General features: G+C 40.4%; 1 protein-coding gene across 2 annotated transcripts in view; it reads right to left on the bottom strand.

The window, feature by feature from the left end:
* Window positions 1-21,614, bottom strand: part of G2E3 (G2/M-phase specific E3 ubiquitin protein ligase) — a 176,097-nt gene that overhangs the window by 17,938 nt on the left and 136,545 nt on the right. For both annotated transcript variants that reach the window (XM_033953452.1, XM_033953451.1), the window contains exons 12-13: window positions 7,484-7,665; window positions 3,640-3,812 (exon numbers count right to left, since the gene is read on the bottom strand). In XM_033953452.1, the coding sequence (XP_033809343.1) occupies window positions 3,640-3,812; window positions 7,484-7,665 (355 nt within the window). The remainder of the gene's footprint in view (window positions 1-3,639; window positions 3,813-7,483; window positions 7,666-21,614) is intronic.

Here is a 21,614-nt window from a genome sequence, read left to right as displayed (position 1 = left end):
GGTATCCTCCCCACCCCCTACCCCCAAAAAGGGGAGGGAAGCTTGACTTGAATATAAACTGAGGTTAGAAATTTGGTATATCATTGTAAACCAATCTATAAAGACTGCTCACCCTCCCTCACCATCAGCTATCTCGTAAGTCAATAAACATAATACAAATATTATTTATCTATTTGTGCATTCATTCAATTTTCTATACTGTTCTCCCAGGGGATCTCAGAACGGTTTACATGAATTTATTCAGGTACTGAAGCATTTCCCCCTGTCTGTCCAGGTGGGTTCACAATCTATATGTTTTTAATATTTTATGTGAACAATAAACCTGAGAATTTCCAAATCATCAACTCCATATTCCCAGCTTTTGTCTTCTGAGTTATGCTTGTGGTTTAACCTTTTCCTTCATTCATTTTTCTGCATCTCTATCTTCCTCTATTTATAGCTTTCCATCTCCCTTCTCCTATTCTCCAGTTGTTGTGTTTTGTTTTTTGCTAACTCTTCCTTCTCCCAGCATCTTTTCTTTCTTTCTTCCCTCCTTTATTTTCACTTTTCTAACCAGAACTCTTGCCCCCTCCAACTAGCTTATCCTCTCCCCTCTTGTTTTGGGGTGCTTTCTAATAAATCTCATTTTTTACTTTGCTTTTGGATTGTTTGGTGGTATCTCTTTATTGACTTAGGTCCAGTTCTATATATGGTGTCCGAAGAGATTATGTCCTTATCTTGATAATATCTTTTCCAGTAGATAGGTATGTTTTTCTTGACAAGCGGGTTATCTCTCCATGACCGCGAGCCATATACAGAAGGAATTCATTCCAGATTTTTTCTGTGATCCTCCTACTTCATTGGGAGCTCTACTGCCACCTGCAGTTAGTACCCAAGCATGCAAGAGCTCCATCAAAATTATGTGAAGGACAAAAATGGGAAATTTCCCAAACAAATCAACTGTGCTGCTCACATAACACAAACACTCAGTGAACAAGAACAGCCAACAGAAGCAAAGGAGCTCAGGTAGTACCCCTGTAGAGACTATAAACATAATGGCCTCTCTCCTAAACCATCTACATTCCCTTCTCAGTCAAGGCTCCAGTGCAATGATTCTCCAACTGGACCTAAGCTGTGCCTTCGACCTAGTTGACCACACCATCTTGTTAATCTATCTAGAATCATTAGGCATCACAGGAAACACTTACAATTGGTTCCAGGGATTCCTCAAACTCAGATCCTATCAGGTATTCAAAGAAGACAAATTCTCCTTCAGCTGGAATAACAACTGCGGACTACCCCAGGGCTCCCCGTTATCTCCGACCCTATTCAATATCTACCTCATCTCATTGGGACACCTGCTACAAAGCCTAAATCTCAATTTCCACATTTACGCTGACGATATCACTGTTGTGCTACCACTATCCGGCCTGTCGCCAGACTTTATTAATCTCCTAACCAATACCCTAAATCAAATAGAGCTTTGGATGAAGGCCTTCAAACTAAAACTGAACACAGAAAAAACTAAATTTTTCCTGGCATCTCCCAATGAAAAGATAAAAGACAACACAATTCACGTGAATGGCCGAGATTACGAAATTGACCAAACTATAAAAATACTAGTCCCCTTGACAGACACCTAACCCTGGAAAAGCATACAGATCTAATGTTCAAAAAAAGTATTTCAACCCTATGGAAGCTCCGTACCATTAAAAAATTATTCGATGAATCATCCTTTCGATTACTTGTACAATCATCCATCTTGAGTACGCTGGACTACTGCAACATTATATATCTGGGAGCTTATAAGAAGACACTTCACAAGCTAAGATAAATCCAAAACACTGCAGTCCAACTCATCTTTGGATTTAAAAAATGGGAACATATCACCCCATACTTCCAAATACTCCACTGGTTGCCGGTGGAATCCAGAATACTCTTCAAGCTTGCCTGCATCAGCTACAAAGTGGTCTTTGGGATGCTACCAACTTACCTTGCCTCCCAATTCTTCCTCAACTGCCCTAATAAGAGCTCTCGCAGAATAAATCTCTTTAATTACCCATCTATGAAATCATGTCACTAAAAGAAGTTCCTTGACAGAATGCTATCATTCCAGGCAGCTAAACTGAACACATGGCTCGTAAAACCCATACTCGAGGCCGCGTCATACGCTGACTTCAGAAAATCACTGAAGACTCGTCTCTTTAACACAATTTGAGTTCTCTTCCATTGGTAATTTTGTATCCCTGAAAGTCCTTTCTCTTCCCATTACTCCTCTTACCCCCATTGCATATATATTGTTGTAAACCTCTCTTATTCTCTTTGCATGTATCTTCTTGTAAACTGCTCTGAACTCATGTATCCTGTTGTAAACCACTCTGTACTTCTGTATCCTGTTGTAAACATTTGTTTCTTGTTGCAAATATCTCGTATTCTCATTGCATGTATCTTCTTGCAAACCACCCTGAACTCATGTATCTTGTTGTAAACATATGTTTCTTGTTGTAAACATCGCATACTCTCATTGCATGAATCTTGTTGTAAACCACTTTGAACTAATGGTATAGCGGTATATAAGAAATAAAATTATTATTATTATACAGAATTCTTCAGGGCCCAAAGGGCTGACTGTCATCCAAGATACAAACTCCATTCTGTGCCTCAAGTATGTGCCTCCCTCCAGTGGGTGTTTACCTTCTGCCAGCTCCCTCCTCCTTACTGCACAAAGCCATGGGCGGCGGCTCCTACGCACCTCCTGCAACTGATCCAGAAGCCTTCTCTCTGATATCGGAGCAACGTGGCACAAGGCACTCCTGAGGCGCAGAAGTAATGCCATTTTGGCATGAACATAGGGTAAAAGAGCCCAAGGACTCCATTTCAACCAGTTTTAAGGCAGAGATTAAAGTTTTGGAAGTGCAGGGAACTTTTGAAAAAAAAAAATTAAAAAGCTAAAAATCTAAGATGGCCACCGTCGAGATTTTCACACCTAAAAATGCTAAAAAACAAACAAACAACCAACCTAACTTACTAAAGCCAAAAATCGGCAAATTTAGGATTTTTGAGGAGGGGAAACAGGAACCCTCAAAAATCTGAAAGCGGGGATAGCCCCGAGCTCTAAAAATACTTGTGCAGGCTGGCTAACATGTACCACCAGGGATTGGCCTGTCAGCTGCAGACCTCAGTCTGCTTCTTCTCTATGCAGGCACAGTTAATACCAAGCTCTGAGCACTAAAAACAAAATAAAAGTTGAAAACACCAAATAAAATAAAATAAGGGGATAGCATAACACAAGCACTCCTTCTGGCTCAAATGCAAAAGTAGGTGGCAGTAGCTCCCAGTGAAGTAGGAGGATCACAGAAAAAATCCAGACTGGATTCCTTCTGCATAAGGTTCACAGTCATTGGAGAGATATCCCACTTGTCCAGATTGACACACCTATTGCACTGAAATGAGAGTTAGTCTTAAAGCAGCATAAGATATGTTGTTGCTGAGGGCATTTGCTAACTGAAAATGCATTACAAAGTTGAAAAATCAGTATGGGAGAGTATGAGGAAAAGTGTCATGCAGCTTCCAGAGGGACTTGTTTGTCAGTTTTAAAATGAATAAAGAATTAAAAAAAAAAAAAAAAAAAGAAAGAAAAGTGTCATGCAGGAAACAAACCTTTTGAAGGGTAAGATAACTCTTCTGATGACATGGTGGTTCAGCACATCCCTCACCAACATATCCTTTTCATTGCTTGTAGATATGAGTCTTAAACAGCCAGCATCAAAAAGATAGGCAGGACAATCATTTATTGCTGCCATCAAATTTTTCTCTGTGCTTGAAGTTTTAATCTAGACATAAAAAAGTAGTCATCAAAAGAAAGAATTATGTAGCATATCTAGATTTTCAGAAAGCTTTTGACAAAATTTGTCATGAGAGGCTCCTGAGAAAATTAAGGAGTCATAGGATAGGAAGAAAAGGACTGCAGACAGGTGTACAAGGTGCAGGCTCTTTGCAGCCTTAGCTCTCTTCAGTAGCATATTCTATTTGTGTACTATACCGAATACCGATCAGGTACATTTGTTGCGTTGGTTACCATCTTTATATGGGACCCCTGAGGAAGATAGTGTTGATCGAAACACGGACTGTGTCGGGTCCCATATTGCTATAAGTGGTTTATTTGTACGCAACAACTTATTACTTTATAATAAATTTTGCCTGCATCTTGTACACCTGTCTGCAGTCATTTTCTTTGTCCTTGGTTTATCGTTTTTGACTGCAGATCTGTTGGATCTTCTTTTTTGTCTTTGTCATAGGATAGGAAGCAATGTTCAGTTGGATTAGGAAATGATTATTCTTTATTGGAAAACCATGTTGCGCTTTCATATGATACTGTTTTATTTGGAATTGCTATGAGAAAAGAGAGTCAAATTTCGTCACATAACAACAAACTTTTATTAGTTATGACAGCCATTCAACATATTACCAACAATTGGAAAAATCATAAGAATCTTAATTCTGGTGGAATTCGTTGTGCCATATTTTTAAGATGGAAAGAGCAATAGCAGTACAAAAAGGAACATATAATAACTTTACAAAGATTGGAAAAATATTATGATGAATAGACATCGTTCCTTTCTGTTCCTTTTCTTTCTTAGTTTTATCTAGCACACTCAAGGGGGGAGGGTGGATTTGGGATGTAATTAAATATGAGATGTTATAATATTGTTGTATAATATTGCATATTCTACTTTAATTGAGCATGGGATGAAGGGGGGAGGATGGGAATTTTACATTATTATAGTTCATATGTTAGATAATTACAGTGCTATATTGAAATTATTTTTATGATATATTTTTATGCATTTATTGTTTGATTTGAAAATGAATAAAGATATTTTTTTTTTTTTTTTAAAAAGGAAATGATTATCAGACAGAAAACAGAGGGGAGAATTAAATGGCCATTTTTCTAAGTGGAGAAGAATAAAAAGTGGAGAGCGCAGGGTTCTGTACTGGGACTGGTACTATTTAAGTTATTTATAAATTATCTTGAAATTGGAACAAGGAGGTGATTAAATTTGCAGATGACACCAATTCTTCAAAGTTGATAAAATGCATGCAGACTGCAAAAATTGCAGACAGGCAGACCATAGGAAATTGAAAGACTGGGCACACAAATGGCAGATAAAATTTAATGTAGACAAATGCAAAGTGATACACATTGGGACAAATAACCCAAATCATAGTTACCAGATACTAAAGTCCACCTTAGGGATCAGTGCCCAAGAAAATAATCTGGGTGAAGAGAGTAACCCTCCTGTATGACTTTGAGGACCCAAGTGCCCATGGAAATGAGAATTCAGCGATGATGATATAAAAGAAGATGGCCTTCAATGGGTTGGGGAGGTAGCTGAGTTGGAGGAACTGTGGCTTTGCTCTCTGGTAGCATGTCGAAAAGACTGAGCTGATTTCTGTGGAGCAGAAGTCTAAGGCTTCTGTGGTTTTTTTCTCTTCTGTGGAGGTGGTTTAGAAGAGGATAAGGTTGCTGGATTGTGACTCTTATAAGAAGGCTTCTGGGAAGATTTAGATGATTGAGTTTTAGACTAGGACTCCGCTAAAGTAGCCCATCTCTGCTCATGTCGAGTAAGTCCTTGTGTCGCATCCTCGACGGTCTCTAAACAATTCTCCTAGACAAGGAATGTTTGCTAAGCGATCTTGGATACTGACGTCAAGATCAGAGACCCAAAGCCACGCAAGACTTCTCATGGCAATAGACTTAGTAGATACTCTAGATCAGTGTTTTTCAACCTTTTTACACCTATGGACCGGCAGAAATAAAATAATTATTTTGTGGACTGGCATTGGTCCGTGGAACAGCGGCTGAAAAACACTGGGCTAAGTCGTGGGCCAGACCCCGCCCATCTCTACCCAATCTCCACCCCAGACCCCACCCCCATAGTAGTACTAATTGTAACACTATTTTTTCCATTCATTTTTCACAGATACACAATATAATCTTATTATCAACACAAAATGGTTAACCACAAAATTAAAACTACACAAAGCACACTGACAGATGTAAATTCTCAAAATTGACATAATTCAATCACTAAATTCAAAAATAAAATCATTCTCCTCTACCTTTGTTGTCTCCCTCCCTCCCTCCATGCTATGCCTTACCTTCTGGCCTGCTCCCGCCTGGCCATTTTATGCCACCCCTGGTATTATTTTCAGGCCGGCTCCCTCTACCTCAATGATGCAGTGCACAAAGCTGCGGGCAGCAGCTCCTTGCGCGTCCTGTGCCTCACCTGGAAGCCTTCCCTCTGATGTTGCAACGGCAGAAAGAAGGCTTCCGGTTCAGGCGCAGGATGTGCGTAGGAGCCACTGCCTGTGGCTTTGTGCAATGAATCAGTGAGGAAGAGGGAGCTGACTCGAATATAACGCCGCATCGATCACACCGTTGAAGAACACTGTTTTGGGCCTGATGCACGTGCTGGCCCTGTGGACCGGCAGGAAATTTCTGTGGACTGGCACCGGCACCGGTTCACGGACCGGTGGTTGAATAACACTGTTCTAGATCAGTGGTTCCCAACCTTGTCCTGGAGGACCACCAGGCAAGTCGGGTTTTTGGGATAGCCCTAATGAATTTGCATGGGGCAGATTTGCATGTCATTATATGCAAATCTCTCATGCATATTCATTAAGGCTATCCCAAAAACCCAACTGGCCTGGTGGTCCTCCAGGACAGGGTTGGGAACCACTGCTCTAGATGACACAAATGCATCAAAGCTGATCTAGCTGTGAATTTTCTAGTTTGAAGGAGGCTATGAGCAGTTTCTTGAAATTCTGGAAGACGATCAGGTGGAATATATTGCTCAAAATTAGCCAGTCTCTTTATGAGCTGTTTAAGTGAGAATGACAAAAAGAAATTATAGCTTAGAACTCTGCTAGTAAACAGAGTTTCTGGAAAAGATGGTTCCCAAAGTTATCCATGGTGCAACCTTCGCAACCTAGTGACACACTAGCATACACTCATGTGCTGGAGGATTTTTAAAGACTGGATTCAACCAGCAAAGACTGGTGCTGCAATTATGGCTTATCAAAGCTCGGGCACGACTGTTAAACAGGGGGGGTGGTTCTTGTTATGTATTGTGGAGTTGGGGGGTTTCCACTCTTGAGAGGGGGCTAGAGAAAACTGGAGGTTGAATTTGCAGGGAAGATAAATCAAGCTCAGGTTGGATTTCTAGCTAAGTTGGAGCATAATAATGCAAGGGAGAGAGAATCTAGCCTGAATACAAAGAAAGTTAGCGATGTCGGACCAGGAACAGGGTTGATCAGGTTATTGTACATGAAATGCTGTAAAATTTCAAAGACTAGTACATGTTTTAAATTCTGCTAAATTTAAAAAAAAAAAAAATTCTTTGTTCTGAAATTCTGGTGTTTCAACTTTTAAAAATGGCCTCTATAATTCTCAAAACAAAAGAAAGCAGTATAAGACTCTCTTATAGAGAGTTCTCCTTACCCTCATCACCACTTCTGCCAACTTATAGTCTGCGAGATCTTCTATAGTTGGTTCCACTTGTTCTGGTCCATAAACAAGGCAATTAAATAGTGTTCTCGAAAAGAAACTGGGTGATGGGCCACCATGAACCAGAGAAACTGCAATCATTCTCCCAGCTTCATAGTACAAGTTCTCTTTCAATGCTATAAAAATAAATGAAAGGGAAGATTAAGTTCTTACCTCAATACTTTTCTTTCTAGTAGAAAGGAACATGAGGAACCAGTGGGTTATCTTCCTTTCTAACTGCGAGTTGTGTAGATGTTGTCAGCTATCTTTTTCGGCTCCACCTCCTTCCTCAGTGGGAAGTGCTATAGCTCCTCAATTTGTCTCAAAGCAGTTGTAAATCACTATAAGAAGAAAAAGGAGAGTTACGGGGAATCTCCCTGACAATCCATTTCTGTTCTGCAACAATTATTGTTAAACAATGTTAATAACATACCTTACAGAAATAAAACCAGCCACCTACCTGAATGCAAGTAGCACCAATGCTTATGGAGCTCTCACTTGCCTTTTAGCAACAGAATTCTCTCTTTACTCTTCAGACTTGTCTGACAGGAGCAGATACCAACCTTTGGAAACAGTAGGCAGGCTAAATTGATATCTGACAGGGTGAACCCGTCAAGACTCATGCTCCTTTCTACTAGAAAGATGATTATCAAAGTAAGAACATAATCGTCCCTTCTCGTGCAAAAGGAACATGAGACTTGTCCAGTGGGATGTACTAAAGCAATCCCTTAAGTCTAGGGCTCGGCAGATGAGCTTGCTGCTAGCACTGAGGACCCAAAAGCAGTGCCCATTTGTGCTGTCACATCCACCCTGTAAAATTTTGTGAAAGAACGATAGGTGGACATTTTCACGGGTGACACCGCCTTGGACTGCCCATGAAGAAGCCACACTTCTAGTGCAATGAGCCCTCAAAGAGATTGGCAGCTGTTTACCACAGGCAATGTATGCCGATGAAATCGCCATTCTAATTCATCTGCAAATATAGAGTCAGCATTAGTTAAGGATAATACCTCTTCTTTAAAATATTTTCTCAATAGAATATCAGGAAATAATGAACACAGAAAAAAATTAAAAAATCTCAAATTGGGCAATTTAATCATATTTTCTATACATTCTGTCTATAAAGAGATAAATTATCTTTAAGAGCAGATATACTAGCTTGTTGCAATGTCCCAATTTGATATTACATCTTTTTAGTAATACCAGCCAAAATGTTAATATCTTGTTCCATAATCTCAAATTTTCCAACCACTGCTTGAAAAATATTACACAACTCTCTCACTGATCCTTGAAGCATACTCGCAGTTCTTTTTACTACTTTCAAATATTAAGAAGTGAAACTTGAGCTACAGACTTCATCTTCGAGGAAAAGTATTTCTTTAGGAAACTTAACTGCTTTTAACTTAGAAATAGGAAGAGCTGATGACTTTTCTTGTGAGACAGTTGTGTCTTCTCCTATAAGGGAAGGACCAACTTCGGACAAACCCTCAACCGGAGAAGAAAGGTAAGCAATGGGTGGAACAGGGGTAAGCCTTTCCCCTGAACTCAAAGAGGCACCAGAATTATTGACCGCATAGGGAGGGGAGGTTCCTCTTGCTTGAGTGAAACAAATGTTTTTCATAACATTACAGCAGCCTTACTGGGTCAGACAAATCCAGCCCAGTATCCCGTCTTTACAGAGACCAAGCCAAGTCAAAAGTACCTGGCAAAAACCCAATTAGTAGCAGCATTCCATGCTACCGATCCAGGACAAAGTCACAAAAGATATACAGATGATTCAGTAGTGACTTTATTTTGTTTCACCGATCCAGGACAAGCAGCGGCTATGTCCTTAGTCTGTCTCAATGACAGACTATGGACTTTCCTCTAGGAACTTGTCCAAACCTTTTTTTTTTTTTTAAAACTAGCAACATTAACTGCTCTTACCATATCCTCTGGAAATGCATTCCAGAGCTTAACTATTCTGAGTGAAAAAATATTTCTTCCTATTGGTTTTAAGAGTATTACTCTCTAGTCCCACTAGTCTTTATAAATATTGATGCAGTAAAAAAATCGATCCACTTGTACCTGTTCTACACCACTTAGCATTTTGTAGACTTCAATCATATCTCCCCTCAGCCATCTCTTTTCCAAGCTAAACAGCCCTAACCTCGTCAGTCTTTCCCCATACGAGGGGAGCTAATACCCTTTATCATCTTAGTCGCTCTTCTTTGAACCTTTTCTAGTGCCGCTATATATATATATATATATATTTTTTTTTATAAATCTTTATTCATTTTAGATTTTACAAGTGTACAGAAGAATCAACAGTTAATATACAACATCACTTGAAACTCTACAACTTTTCTCAAAAAGAAGATTTAACCCCAACCCCAAAATTATATTAAACAAATATATACCCCATAATATACTAATTTATACTATTTGTTCTATAATTTATTAGTGAAATTCAAAAACCCACCCCCCACCTCCAACAATATGTATAGTAAGTAGGGAAAAATGCTGATTATTCATTATAATAACTTATTAATGGCCCCCACACATCCTTAAATTTATTAAAATATCCTTTTTGAACTGCTAGCGCTCTTTCCATTTTATACATGTGACACACTGAGTTCCACCAAAAACAATAATTTAATCTTTTATAATCTTTGCAATTATATGTTATTTGTTGAATGGCAACTCCAGTTAAAATCATTAAAAGTTTATTATTATTTGAGGATATTTGACTTTTAGCTCTCATAGACATGCCAAATAAAATTGTGTCATATAACAATTCTACATGATTTTCCAGGATACAATTTATTTGATCCCAAATCGACTGCCAAAAAGCTTTAATAAATGGACAATAAAACAATAAATGATCCAGCATCGAGATGACAATGCCAACATCTATTAGACTTAGAGCAATCCAATTTTTGTAAACGAACAGGGGTCCAGAGTGCTCTATGCAACAGGAAAAACCACGTTTGCCTCATAGATGCAGACATTGTACACTTCATCCTCCAGGACCAAATACGTGGCCATTGAGACGCATTAATTTGATGCTTAATCTCAATGCTCCAAATATCTCTAAGTCCAGTTTTTGGTTTCTTATTCAAATATCCAGATAATTTATACCACTGCGCAGCCTGGTGACCGAGGAAGTCTGCCTGAAAGCATAAGAATTCTAAACTAAATTGATTATTAAGAGATTTCCATTCAGTGAACCCTGCCTGAATAGCCTGCTTCAGTTGCAACCACTTATAACTTTGTTTTTTATCAAGGCCAAATTTATGTTGCAACTGTGAAAAATCCAGCAGCTTACCATTAGATATAACATCATCCAAGGTATATATACCTGCTTTAATCCAAACCTTCAAGACAATCTTGAAACCGCCTATTTGAATCCTGGAGTTTAGCCATATATTTTGATATGTAGATTTTTGAATTGGAAGAGGTGTTAAATTATTAATATATCATAAAGTTTTCCATGTGTCCATTAATATTCTATTGTTTTTACGTATCCTAGGCATTTTAATACTAAGAAGATGACCAAGCCTAATGGGAAACATGAGCTGCCATTCCAACCATAACCAATCTGGTAGCTTTTCCATGAGTTCTGGGAGGTCCCAATACATACCCTGGCGCATAATATAGGATTGATGGTACCTATAGAAGTTTGGAAAATTTACCCCACCCTCCTCAATTGGCTTTTGTAAGGACACTAAGGCAATTCTTGCAATTTTACCCAGCCAAATAAATTTAGTAAGAATACTATTCAACTTTTCATAAAAAGACCCCTGAAAAAAAACTGGTATCATACCCATTTGGTAACAAACAACAGGCAAAATCATCTTAATAGTTTGGACTCTTCCCCACCAAGACAAATGTAAAGGATTCCATTGCTCACATAACTCTGTTACTTTTTGCAATAAAAGTCTTTCATTCACTTTCATTGTCTCATCAAGTGTATTTTTTAACCAGATTCCTAAATATTTTATTCCTTCCTCTTTCCATATAAAAGGGAATGAATCAAATAAACCTCTTGTACAATTTACATTTAGAGGAAGAACAACTGATTTAGACCAATTTATTTTATAACCTGAGAATTTCCCAAATTTCTCAATCAAATCAAGTAAACAGTATATCATCCGCATAAGCAGATACCTTATATTCCTTTCCAGACCTCGGAATACCCTGTATCTCCTTACTTGTTGAATAGCTAATAACAGGGTTCAAGTACTATATCAAAAAGCAAAGGAGACAAGGGACAACCTTGTCTAACTCCCCCTTTGCAATTTAAAACAATCTGAGAAATTATTGTTATTATATAATCTAGCAACAGGAGAGCTATACAAGGTTTGAATCATTTGTATAAATCCCGAAACAATACCAAACCACTCCATGGCCTGAAACATAAAGGTCCATTCTACCCGATCAAAAGCCTTCTCCGCATCCAAGGATACAGAGAAAGACGGATCCCTTATATCTTTTGTTAGATGTAACATATGAAAGGCCAGTCTAGTATTATTGGAAGAGTATTTCTGAGCAACAAACCCTGTTTGGTGCATGCCAACTATATAAGGAAGAGCCTTAGCCAAACGTATAGCCAAAAGTTTAGCTAATAATTTACCATCTACATTGATGAAAGAAATAGGCCTGTAATTTGAAACCAACATGGGATCTTTATTTGGCTTTGGCAAAACATTAGTTAACGATTCTGCCATAGTGCCTGAAATACAACCTTTATTTAGTTGTTTCTGATACAAATTTAATAAATAAGGTAATAGAGTAATTTGGAATGATTTATAAAACTCTACCGTAAAACCATCACCACCTGGAGCGGTCCCTACTCTAAGAAACTTCAATGCTGTTTGTAGTTCTTTTAATGATATCGGCTCTTCCAGACTTCTTTTTATATGATCAGGAACTTTTGGACCCTCAATTAAATTTAAAAATTCTAAACCATCCTTTTCTCTATCACAATAAGGCACAGAAGAATAAAGGTCTTTATAAAAATTTAAGAATTGTTTTAATATAGGTCCAATTTGAGAATGAATATCTCCTTTTTCATCTTTAATTGCACTTATTTTTGTCTTCCTCTTTTTTGCTTTAAGATAATTTGCCAATAATCTTCCCGCCTTATTTGAGTTCCCATAATACAAAGCTTGCTGAGAAAGAATATGTTTCCTAACCAATTTAGAAGAAATCTCATTATATTTACATTTAGCTTTTAAAAGAGCTTGTAAAGTAGAATTTTCCCATTTTCCAATCAATTTTAACTCTAAGATCTTAATTTCTTGTTCCAAAGTAGAAAATAGCTTTTTTAGTTGTTTTTTTGTATAAGCTGAAAATGAAATAATTTGTCCTCTCATGGTTGCCTTAAAGGCATCCCACAAGGTTTCTATAGAGACTTCTTCTGTATTGTTAATTTGAAAATACTCATTAACTTTTAGTTGAAAATCCTCACAAAATTTTGGGTACGCAAGCAGTGCATTATCAAACCTCCAAACAGGCCTAGCATTATTTTGATCAAAAAATTTAATCTAATCCACACACCACCATGATCTGACAAAATTATTGGGTCTATGGAAGCCTGCTTAACATTTTGTATTAACTGATCAGAAACAAAAATATAATCGATTCTAGAAAAGGATTTATGAACATGTGAACAAAATGAAAATTCTCGATCATTAAAATGAAGAATTCGCCAAATATCTTTCAAATTACAGGAATTTACAAAATTATCCAAACCAAGTGATTTTATGATTTTACTAGATTTTTTATCCAATAAAGGATCCATAACAGCATTAAAATCCCCTGCCACTACCAAATGGCTAGCAGCCAGTGGTAAAACTAATTGTTGCAGAGTTTTAAAAAATTCAATTTGATTCGAATTAGGGGCACATATATTGAAAAGCACCACAGTAGTATTACCCATACTCATGTCTACATGCAACCATCTACCTAAAGGATCTGCAGTCACCATATTAAATACTGCAGAGCATTTTTTGTTAATTAGGATAGCTACACCAGCTTTTTCCCCTGCCGCAGGTGCAAAGAAACAATCCTTCACTCAATTAAGAACATAAGCACTGCCTCTGCCGGGTCAGACCAGGGGTCCATCGTGCCCGGCAGTCCGCTCCCGCGGCGACCCCCCAGGTCGCATGACCTGTAAGTGTTCCCTACCTAACCTAAAATGTCCATACCCTGTTCGCTCAATGTCCTGTAAGGTAAACCTTTATCTGTATCCTTTATCCCCTTCGCTTCCAGGAAGTCATCCAGTCCCTACCCACTAGCTTCTTTGATACATCCCCAGATAGGTGTGTCTCTTGGATAAAACATCCGCATTCTGCTGCTTTAAATATAATAACGTCTTTTTTCTCTTAATCGGATGGTTAAGGCCATTAACGTTTAATGAAAAAATGTTAAACTCCACGATACTAATTGAAACACAATAATTACATATGCCCACAAAATAATTATTATATAATCTTTTCCCCCACTCTGAAAATCTAAATTGGTCCCCTCCCTCTTCCCCAAAACCCTTCCAATACCCCCCCCAACCCACCCCTCCCCTCCAAAATAACAGTGCCAGCTTCAAAACGCACATACAAGGTCAAGTAAATGAAAAACTCCCCTCAGGCCAAGTTCACAAATAATTCTTGTAGATATAATCTTCCTAAAAATATAATGTAAGTCATTTTATATAAGGGAATCATTTAAATTATGCTCCCATTCTTTTTTTTTTTTTTTTTCAAACCTTAAATATGAAAGGAAATTTGCTATTAAACATACAGATAAAAAATTATTATTCATCCACCCAACAAAATCAATCTTCCCTACCAAATGACTAAAACTCAAAAGTACTAAACAACGATTCAATTGGCAAATTCAACATCCATGAATATTCCCCTTATTTCACTCCATTTTAATGACAACACACCACATTTCTCATGCATACGAATTATAACCCAGTAATATTCAGAAATCAAATTCCATCTTCCATCCCTTTCAAAGTGTTCATCTCCATATTCACTCCTTCTCTAAGAGATCAATTAAATGTAGACTTGAAAACATATAAAAGGCTACATCTGAAGTATAAGCAAATCTTACCTTAAAATAAACTTTGTTGGGCAATTAAAATATTCACACTCTATTATAACAAATCCATGTAGTCTTGTATAAACTCAGAGTTATTACAATCTTTCACCTTCAGCATAGGACTTATATAATGTTACTTTCCTTAAACAGAATGCTCCATTTTCTATGAAACTTCAGGCTCATACCACCATGGAAGATTCATAATATGGCTTATAGCCAAATTCACTTTTTGCAAGCAATTTGACAGATTGCCAAAAATTAATTATGTTTTGCATAAGTACAGCAAGCAAATAAACATGCCCAGAGCGCAGCATATAATGGCAAGTCATATTTAACTTTCCCAGGCATTCATAATGCAACGGTTTATCCAAACTTCTGAAGCTGTCATCAAGTTATTTCAACCTCAAGGTGCAGTAACCTCAAATCGCAAACCAGCGATCTAAACTAAAAAAAACACACCTTTAGGTTGGGCAGAGATCAGATCTAAAAGCAAGATGCAAGGCAAGGATCCAGCCGTATCATACAAGCGATCCTCACAGTTCTGCATTTCAAGACACTCGGATCTCCCCATATTTTCAGAATAGCTCACAAAACCTCCAATGTTATTTTCACTTTAAATTTCCATCTACTGCTTCTTGTATTTATAAACATAACTCCAAAGAAAATGTTTATTCCTCCTTATGACTAACATTCTGATACAACTCTGCTCCAAGCAACTGATACAGATGATCACGTGACCTTGTCAGAATGTAGAGCCCTTTCAAATTTTTAACTGTATCAACTCCATGTTGAAGAACTATTGATTTTGTTAATTCGATTTCCTCAAAAGTAGATCTTTGAAGGTACTAAAATAAGTAAATGAACAAAAACAATAATAAAAATAAAAAAGAAATAGTTACCAGGAAGTATCATTAAGAGACTATAAGCAATTCATACTGCTCCAAATACTCCTTCAGTTTTACTGCATCCTCAAAATTAAAAGTTTTGTTCTCATAGGTCACCCTCATAGTTGCCGGGTATATACATAGCACCTAATGATCTTAATTGAGGACGCAAATCCAAAAGTGTTTCCTTCTATGTGCAGTAGCTTTTGCAAAGTTCGGTACTATATATATCTTTGAATCCTGGCACGGATTCGGTTGAATCGGTTTGATAAATCCTCCAGCTCTTTCCTTAATAAGTCTATTTCTTTATGATCCTTTTTACATATCACCATTTCTGCCTCTGTCTTCTCAGCTCGTTTTTCTAACTGTTCTAACTTAATATCAACTGCCTGCATTCTCTTTGTAAGATTTACCACTTCCTCCTTAACATCCTTTATATTTTTAGCATTGTCCAGCACTATTTCTTTAATCAGCTGTAACTCCTTTATCAGGTCTAATCTAATCTAATCTAAACCTTAGGTTTGTATACCGCGTCATCTCTACATTCGTAAAGCTCGACACAGTTAACAAGAGTTAGGGTACAAAGGAACTCCAATATAGGGAAGAGGAAAAACGAAGAGAAAATTTAGGACTAGATTAACCAGAGAGGGAGGAGGAGTTACATATTTGAGAATAACCAGGTTTTCAGTTGTTTACGGAAGAGTTGGAGGGAGCTCAGATTCCTAAGAGGGGAGGTAAGGTTGTTCCAGAGCTGAGTGATTCTGAAGGGGAGGGAAGAACCTAGTTTTCCTACAAGGGAAACGCCTTTTAGAGAGGGAAAGGAGAGTTTCAGTTTTTGAGTGGATCTGGCGGAATTGGGGTCCCTGTTTTCAATTTCTTCCGTTGGCAAAGGGACCGTTGACGGGGAGACCGACTCCAGCTTTGATCTCTTTATACTCCCCGATCCTAATCCCGCCAAAATATTTTTATTTGTTTATCCGATGCCATAATAACAGCTTAAGTACTCCGACGTGACTTACAAAAATTGACTTATATTAGTATAAATGGAGCTAATTATTCACCCGACCATCCCGGTACGCTGCGAAGCCATGTCCCAAATATTTTTTTTTAAAATAAGGAGGCCCGAACTGAACACAATACTCAAGGTGAGGTCACACCACTGAGCGATGCAGACGCATTGAAACAGTCAGTCTTGTTTACCATCCCTTTTCTAATAATTCCTAACATCTTATTTGCTTTTTTGGACACTGACGCACATTAGGCAGAAGGTTTCTGCATATGGTCTACACCAGTTGTCTCAAACACATGGCCCGGGCGCCACATGCGGCCCGCCAGGTACTATTTTGAGGCCCTCGGTATGTTTATCATAATCACAAAAGTAAAATAAAACAGTTTCTTAATCATATGTCTTTTTAACCATAAATGACAATATTATTATTAAGACTTAGCCAAAAGGAAAGATTTATAAACTTTCAAAATCCTATATGGTATCCTCCCTCCCTTTATCCCTCTTTCTTGGAATTCCTCAAACCCTAATACCACCAGATCCTCCCACAAATTAAAACTATCCTTCCCCTCGCTAAAAGGCATTTCCCACACAGGAAAGCTAGGGACCTCCCTCCACGCTGGAGGGAGGTTTGTGCCGGTATGTGCAGAACCGGTATGTTCCTCCCCTCCAGTACGTGTGCAGCATTTTGCGCGGCGCATCCTCCCACGATCCTGGGTCGGCCACACGCTTGTGCTGGGGACTCGTACAGTCCAGTCCTTCCGGCGAGTGTAGGGAAGTGCTGGGGATTCGCGCATGCGCACTCATGCGGCCACGGAACTACTGATCATGGAAGCACGCAAATAGGAGTGCGCATGCGCGAGTTAGCCTTTTATTATATAGGATAAAACTTTCCTTTAACAGTTAAAAGGAAAGATAAATAAACTATAAAGAGTTTTTTTTACCTCATGCAAAATTGTCATTTCTTTAATAAGACATTAACTATTTTTCTGCGGCCCTCCAAGTACTACATTTTTTTCTGCAGCCCTCACATTTAGTTTAATATCTTTTCTTTCTCAAAACTGGCACATTTCAATCACTACATTGAAAACAAAATAATTTTCCTACCTTTGTTTGGTAATTTCATCAGTCTCTGGTTGCACTTTATTCTTCTGACTGTGCATCCAATACTTCTTCCCTTCTTTCAGCCTCCTGTATGCTTCCTCTCCTCCAGACCTCATTCCCTCCCCCAACTTTTTCTTTCTTTCTGTCTTTCTCTGATTCCGTGCCCCATTTTTTGCTTTGTTTCTAGTTCCCTGTCCCCCCCCTCCTTCTTTCTTCCTTCCTCCGTGCCTCATTTTTTGCTTTTTTTTTCTGGCTCCCTGTCCCCACCTCACCTTCTTTCTTCCTTCCTTCCTGCCCTCCCCCATGCCACTGCCGTGGCAGAATAGGCTGCTGCCGCTGCCGCTATCGGGAACAGGCAGAGATCTCCCTGCTTCTCTTCTGCACCGGGCCGACCAACTCTCACCGCCCGACGTCAATTCTAACGTCGGAAAGAACGTTCCGGGCAGCCAGGCAACGATTGGCTAGCCAGAACGTCCTCTCGACGTCAGAATTGATGTCGGGCCGCGAGAGTTGGTCAGCCCCGCAGGGAAGAGAAGCAGGGAGATCAAAGAACACGATGCCGGCCTGATCCCCGATGGCAGCAGTGAGAATGGAAGGGAAGCAGGTTCGGCACCACTACTCTAGACGAGCCGCACTCTAGGGAGAACAGTGGACCGCCCCCTCCCCCCCCTTGGTACGCCACTGGAGCAGCAGCATGTCTGGCCGGCTTGTTCGTTCAAAGCCGCGGGTGGCGGCTCCTTGCGAGATCCGCGCCTGCGTCTGAAGCCTCTCTGATGTTGTGACATCAGGGAGGCTTCCGATGCAGGAGTGGATAGCGCAAGGAGCCGTCAACCCGCGGCTTTGAACGAACGAGCTGGCTGCTGCTCCAAAAGGAAGAGAATGATGCCTCCAGACTGCAAATAAAACCTGGAGAGCCACATGTGGCCCGCATGTTTGAGACTGCTGGCCTAGAAGGACCCCAGCACCCAGTCCCCAAACCAAGGGGAGGACTAAACATGCCTAGTTGAAAGGTAGAAGGCTTGTCTGCCCATTAAATGTGATGTGCCCCTGCGGCAAGGGAATGCTATCGTTATAAATCACTGCTTCATTGAGAAATACTGATGTAGTGTACCTGGAGTAATGGGAGATTATGTGACTTGCCTGGAGTAACAAGGAGCAACATGGATATGAACCCACAACCTCAGAAGGCTGAGTATGTAGCTTTAACCCCCGTGCCACTCTCTTCCCCTCCCAAACTAACAGCACCATTTGCCACCAAGAAGAATGCTGGCACCAAGTAGCCAGATAAAAGGCTGCTATCCTGGGGAAACGAAGGAGAGAGCCAGCCCAACACTATATGGTTTTCTGCAGAACATAAGGAAGATGGCACTGGAACAACAATCAAAGAGGCACATAAGCCATACCCTGATACCATGAGTGCTAAGGGCAAACCTGGGCTATGATAACCAGCAGGGTTGCAAGACAATGCACTGGAAACACAAAACCTATTCCCTAGGCCCCAAGCCAGAATATCCAACCATGACACTAGGAACCTGATAGGGAAACAGCCTTAGAAGTGAGAATAGCGCCAGCCTACCCACAGCCAATCATCCCAGACATAAAATAGGCTTGCCAATCTAATCTGAGATAGAAACATAGAAGGTGACGGCAGATAAGGGCCAAGGCCCATCAAGTCTGTCCACATCAATGACCCTCCCCTACCTCCCTTTGCGAAGAGATCCCACCTTTCGATCCCATTTAGCTTTAAAATCAGGCACACTGCTGGCCTCAATCACCTGCATCGGAAGACCATTCCATCGATCCACCACCCTCTCGGTGAAGAAGTATTTCCTGGTGTCGCCATGTAATGTCCCTCCCCTGATTTTCCATGGATGCCCTCGTGTTGACGTGGGTTCCTTGAAGAAGAAGATATCCTCCCCCACCTCTATACGGCGCATGAGGTACTTGAATGTCTCGATCATGTCCCCCCTCTCCCTGCGTTCCTCTAGGGAGTAGAGCTGCAGTTTATTCAGCCGTTCCTCATACGGGAGATCCCTGAGCCCCGTGACCATCCGTATGGCCATTTGCTGGACCGACTCAAGTCTCAGCACATCTTTGCGGTAATGTGGTCTCCAGAATTGTACACAGTATTCCAGATGGGGTCTCACCATGGACCTATATAATGGCATTATGACTTCGGGTTTACGGCTAACGAAACTCCTTCGTATGCAACCCATGATTTGTCTGGCTTTAGAGATGCCCAGCATTGTCAGCAGTAACTTTTTAAATAGTTATCCAATCACCCTCAAAGTGGTTTACATACAGATCCTTTGAGCATTGTCTCTTATCTGTCCTGTGGGCTCACAATCTTCCCAATATACTGGGGCAATGGAGGATTAAGTGGCTTGTCCCTGAGTCAAAGGTATCTGCGTGGGGTGTAAACCCACAAGGTCAGAGAGCCAAGGCTTAACCACTATGCCACAATCCCCTCCAGCATTAGCCCCCCCCCCTTTAGAGAGGCAACGCAACATGCTACCAGCATGCTTCCAAGCGTTTACCTCCCTGTTCATAGAGATGAAACGCAGAGGAGCACGGCTCTGGCCCCAAAATAGGTCGCTCCCGTCGAAGAGGGAAAAGGGTATGTTGGAACGGCGGCCTCCAACACAATATCGAGAGCACCACTGCCCCAAAGGCACTAAAGAAATCCCCCTCGAAGAGTGCCCAAAACATACCGGAACCAGGGCTTCCTGGCCGAAGCTGGCCGCCGCTGACACCTGCACCATTGTCCCGACCGTTTCCCGCATGCACCAAAATTGCACGTGTGCAGCGTTCAGGGAGCACAAAGCTCAAACCTGAACTACCCTGCTGGGACAAGATGGCTGCGAGCAACATAGCTGAACACCGTCGCACCTTTCTTCGCGTCTCCTGCCGACTCGCAAGAAAAAGCTCTCCAACTGAAGAAGCTGGTACACAGACCTAAGGAAGTCCGAGAGATGTAGCCTCCAATGGTGTAAGCAGCTGTTGAAAGCCATTACACCTTAAAACTGTACTATGTATATATATATTTTTTCCGACCTTGGGAAAGGAGAAAGCACAGAAGGCAGAATGTCCAATAGGGAAAGGGACCTGTGGTGAGCAGGTGTTACCCTCAAAATGGTGAAGTAGCAAGCTGGGGGGCCCAGGTGTACCTCCAAAGCTGCCAGTATTCTGCCAGACACCCTTCTTTCTAAGTAGCCAGGCCCAGCTCAAATCCACCCACAGAATCCAGGGGCTGTGAGGAACCCATCCATCAGCCTGCTGGAGATAGAGTGGCCAGGAGGCTATGCATCCAATAAGGCTGAGGACAACTTGGTCTCTCTATCTCCACTTGCTGGTTGATGGCTGTAATCCCACTAGTTTCTGGATTCATCTGCTGTTGATGACAAGGAAAGAGATGGTGTATATGGGGAAAAGAAGAAAGAGGAGAATTATTGGACATGGTGATGGGAGGAGTGAGGTAGAGAGAGATAAGTGGTAGAAATGTTGGATGTGGTAGTGGAGAGGAAACAGTGGGACAGATGGAAATGGATACAAGAGGGAGGAATGTTGGACATGGTGGTGGAGGGAATGGAGGAAGAGATGTGGAATGGAACTGTAGAAGGGTGATAGAAGCAGGAATGTTGGATATGGGGGCTGGTGGGAGGGGCAAAAGATACTGTACACAGTCCGGAGGATAAGAGAGGGAGAAATATTGGATGTGGCAAAGGGGCGCCCTGGATCCCTCTCTCTCTTTCCCCACTCCCTTTGCAGCAAGGGAGGGAATGAGAGATAGTGGACAGTGAGAGAGAGGACGCATGTGGGCTCTTGCTCCCGCCTTCCTGCCAATCAGTTCTTATACATTATATTTATTTATTTATTTATTCAATTTTCTATACCGTTCTCCCAAGGGAGCTCAGAACGGTTTACATGAATTTATTCAGGTACTCAAGCATTTTTCCCTGTCTGTCCCGGCAGGCTCACAATCTATCTAACGTACCTGGGGCAATGG

This window comes from Geotrypetes seraphini, chromosome 7 (assembly GCF_902459505.1).
Source record: "Geotrypetes seraphini chromosome 7, aGeoSer1.1, whole genome shotgun sequence".
Lineage (NCBI taxonomy): Eukaryota > Metazoa > Chordata > Amphibia > Gymnophiona > Dermophiidae > Geotrypetes > Geotrypetes seraphini.
Note: the sequence above shows the minus strand (reverse complement) of the source record. Positions and strands in the feature narration are given on the sequence as shown.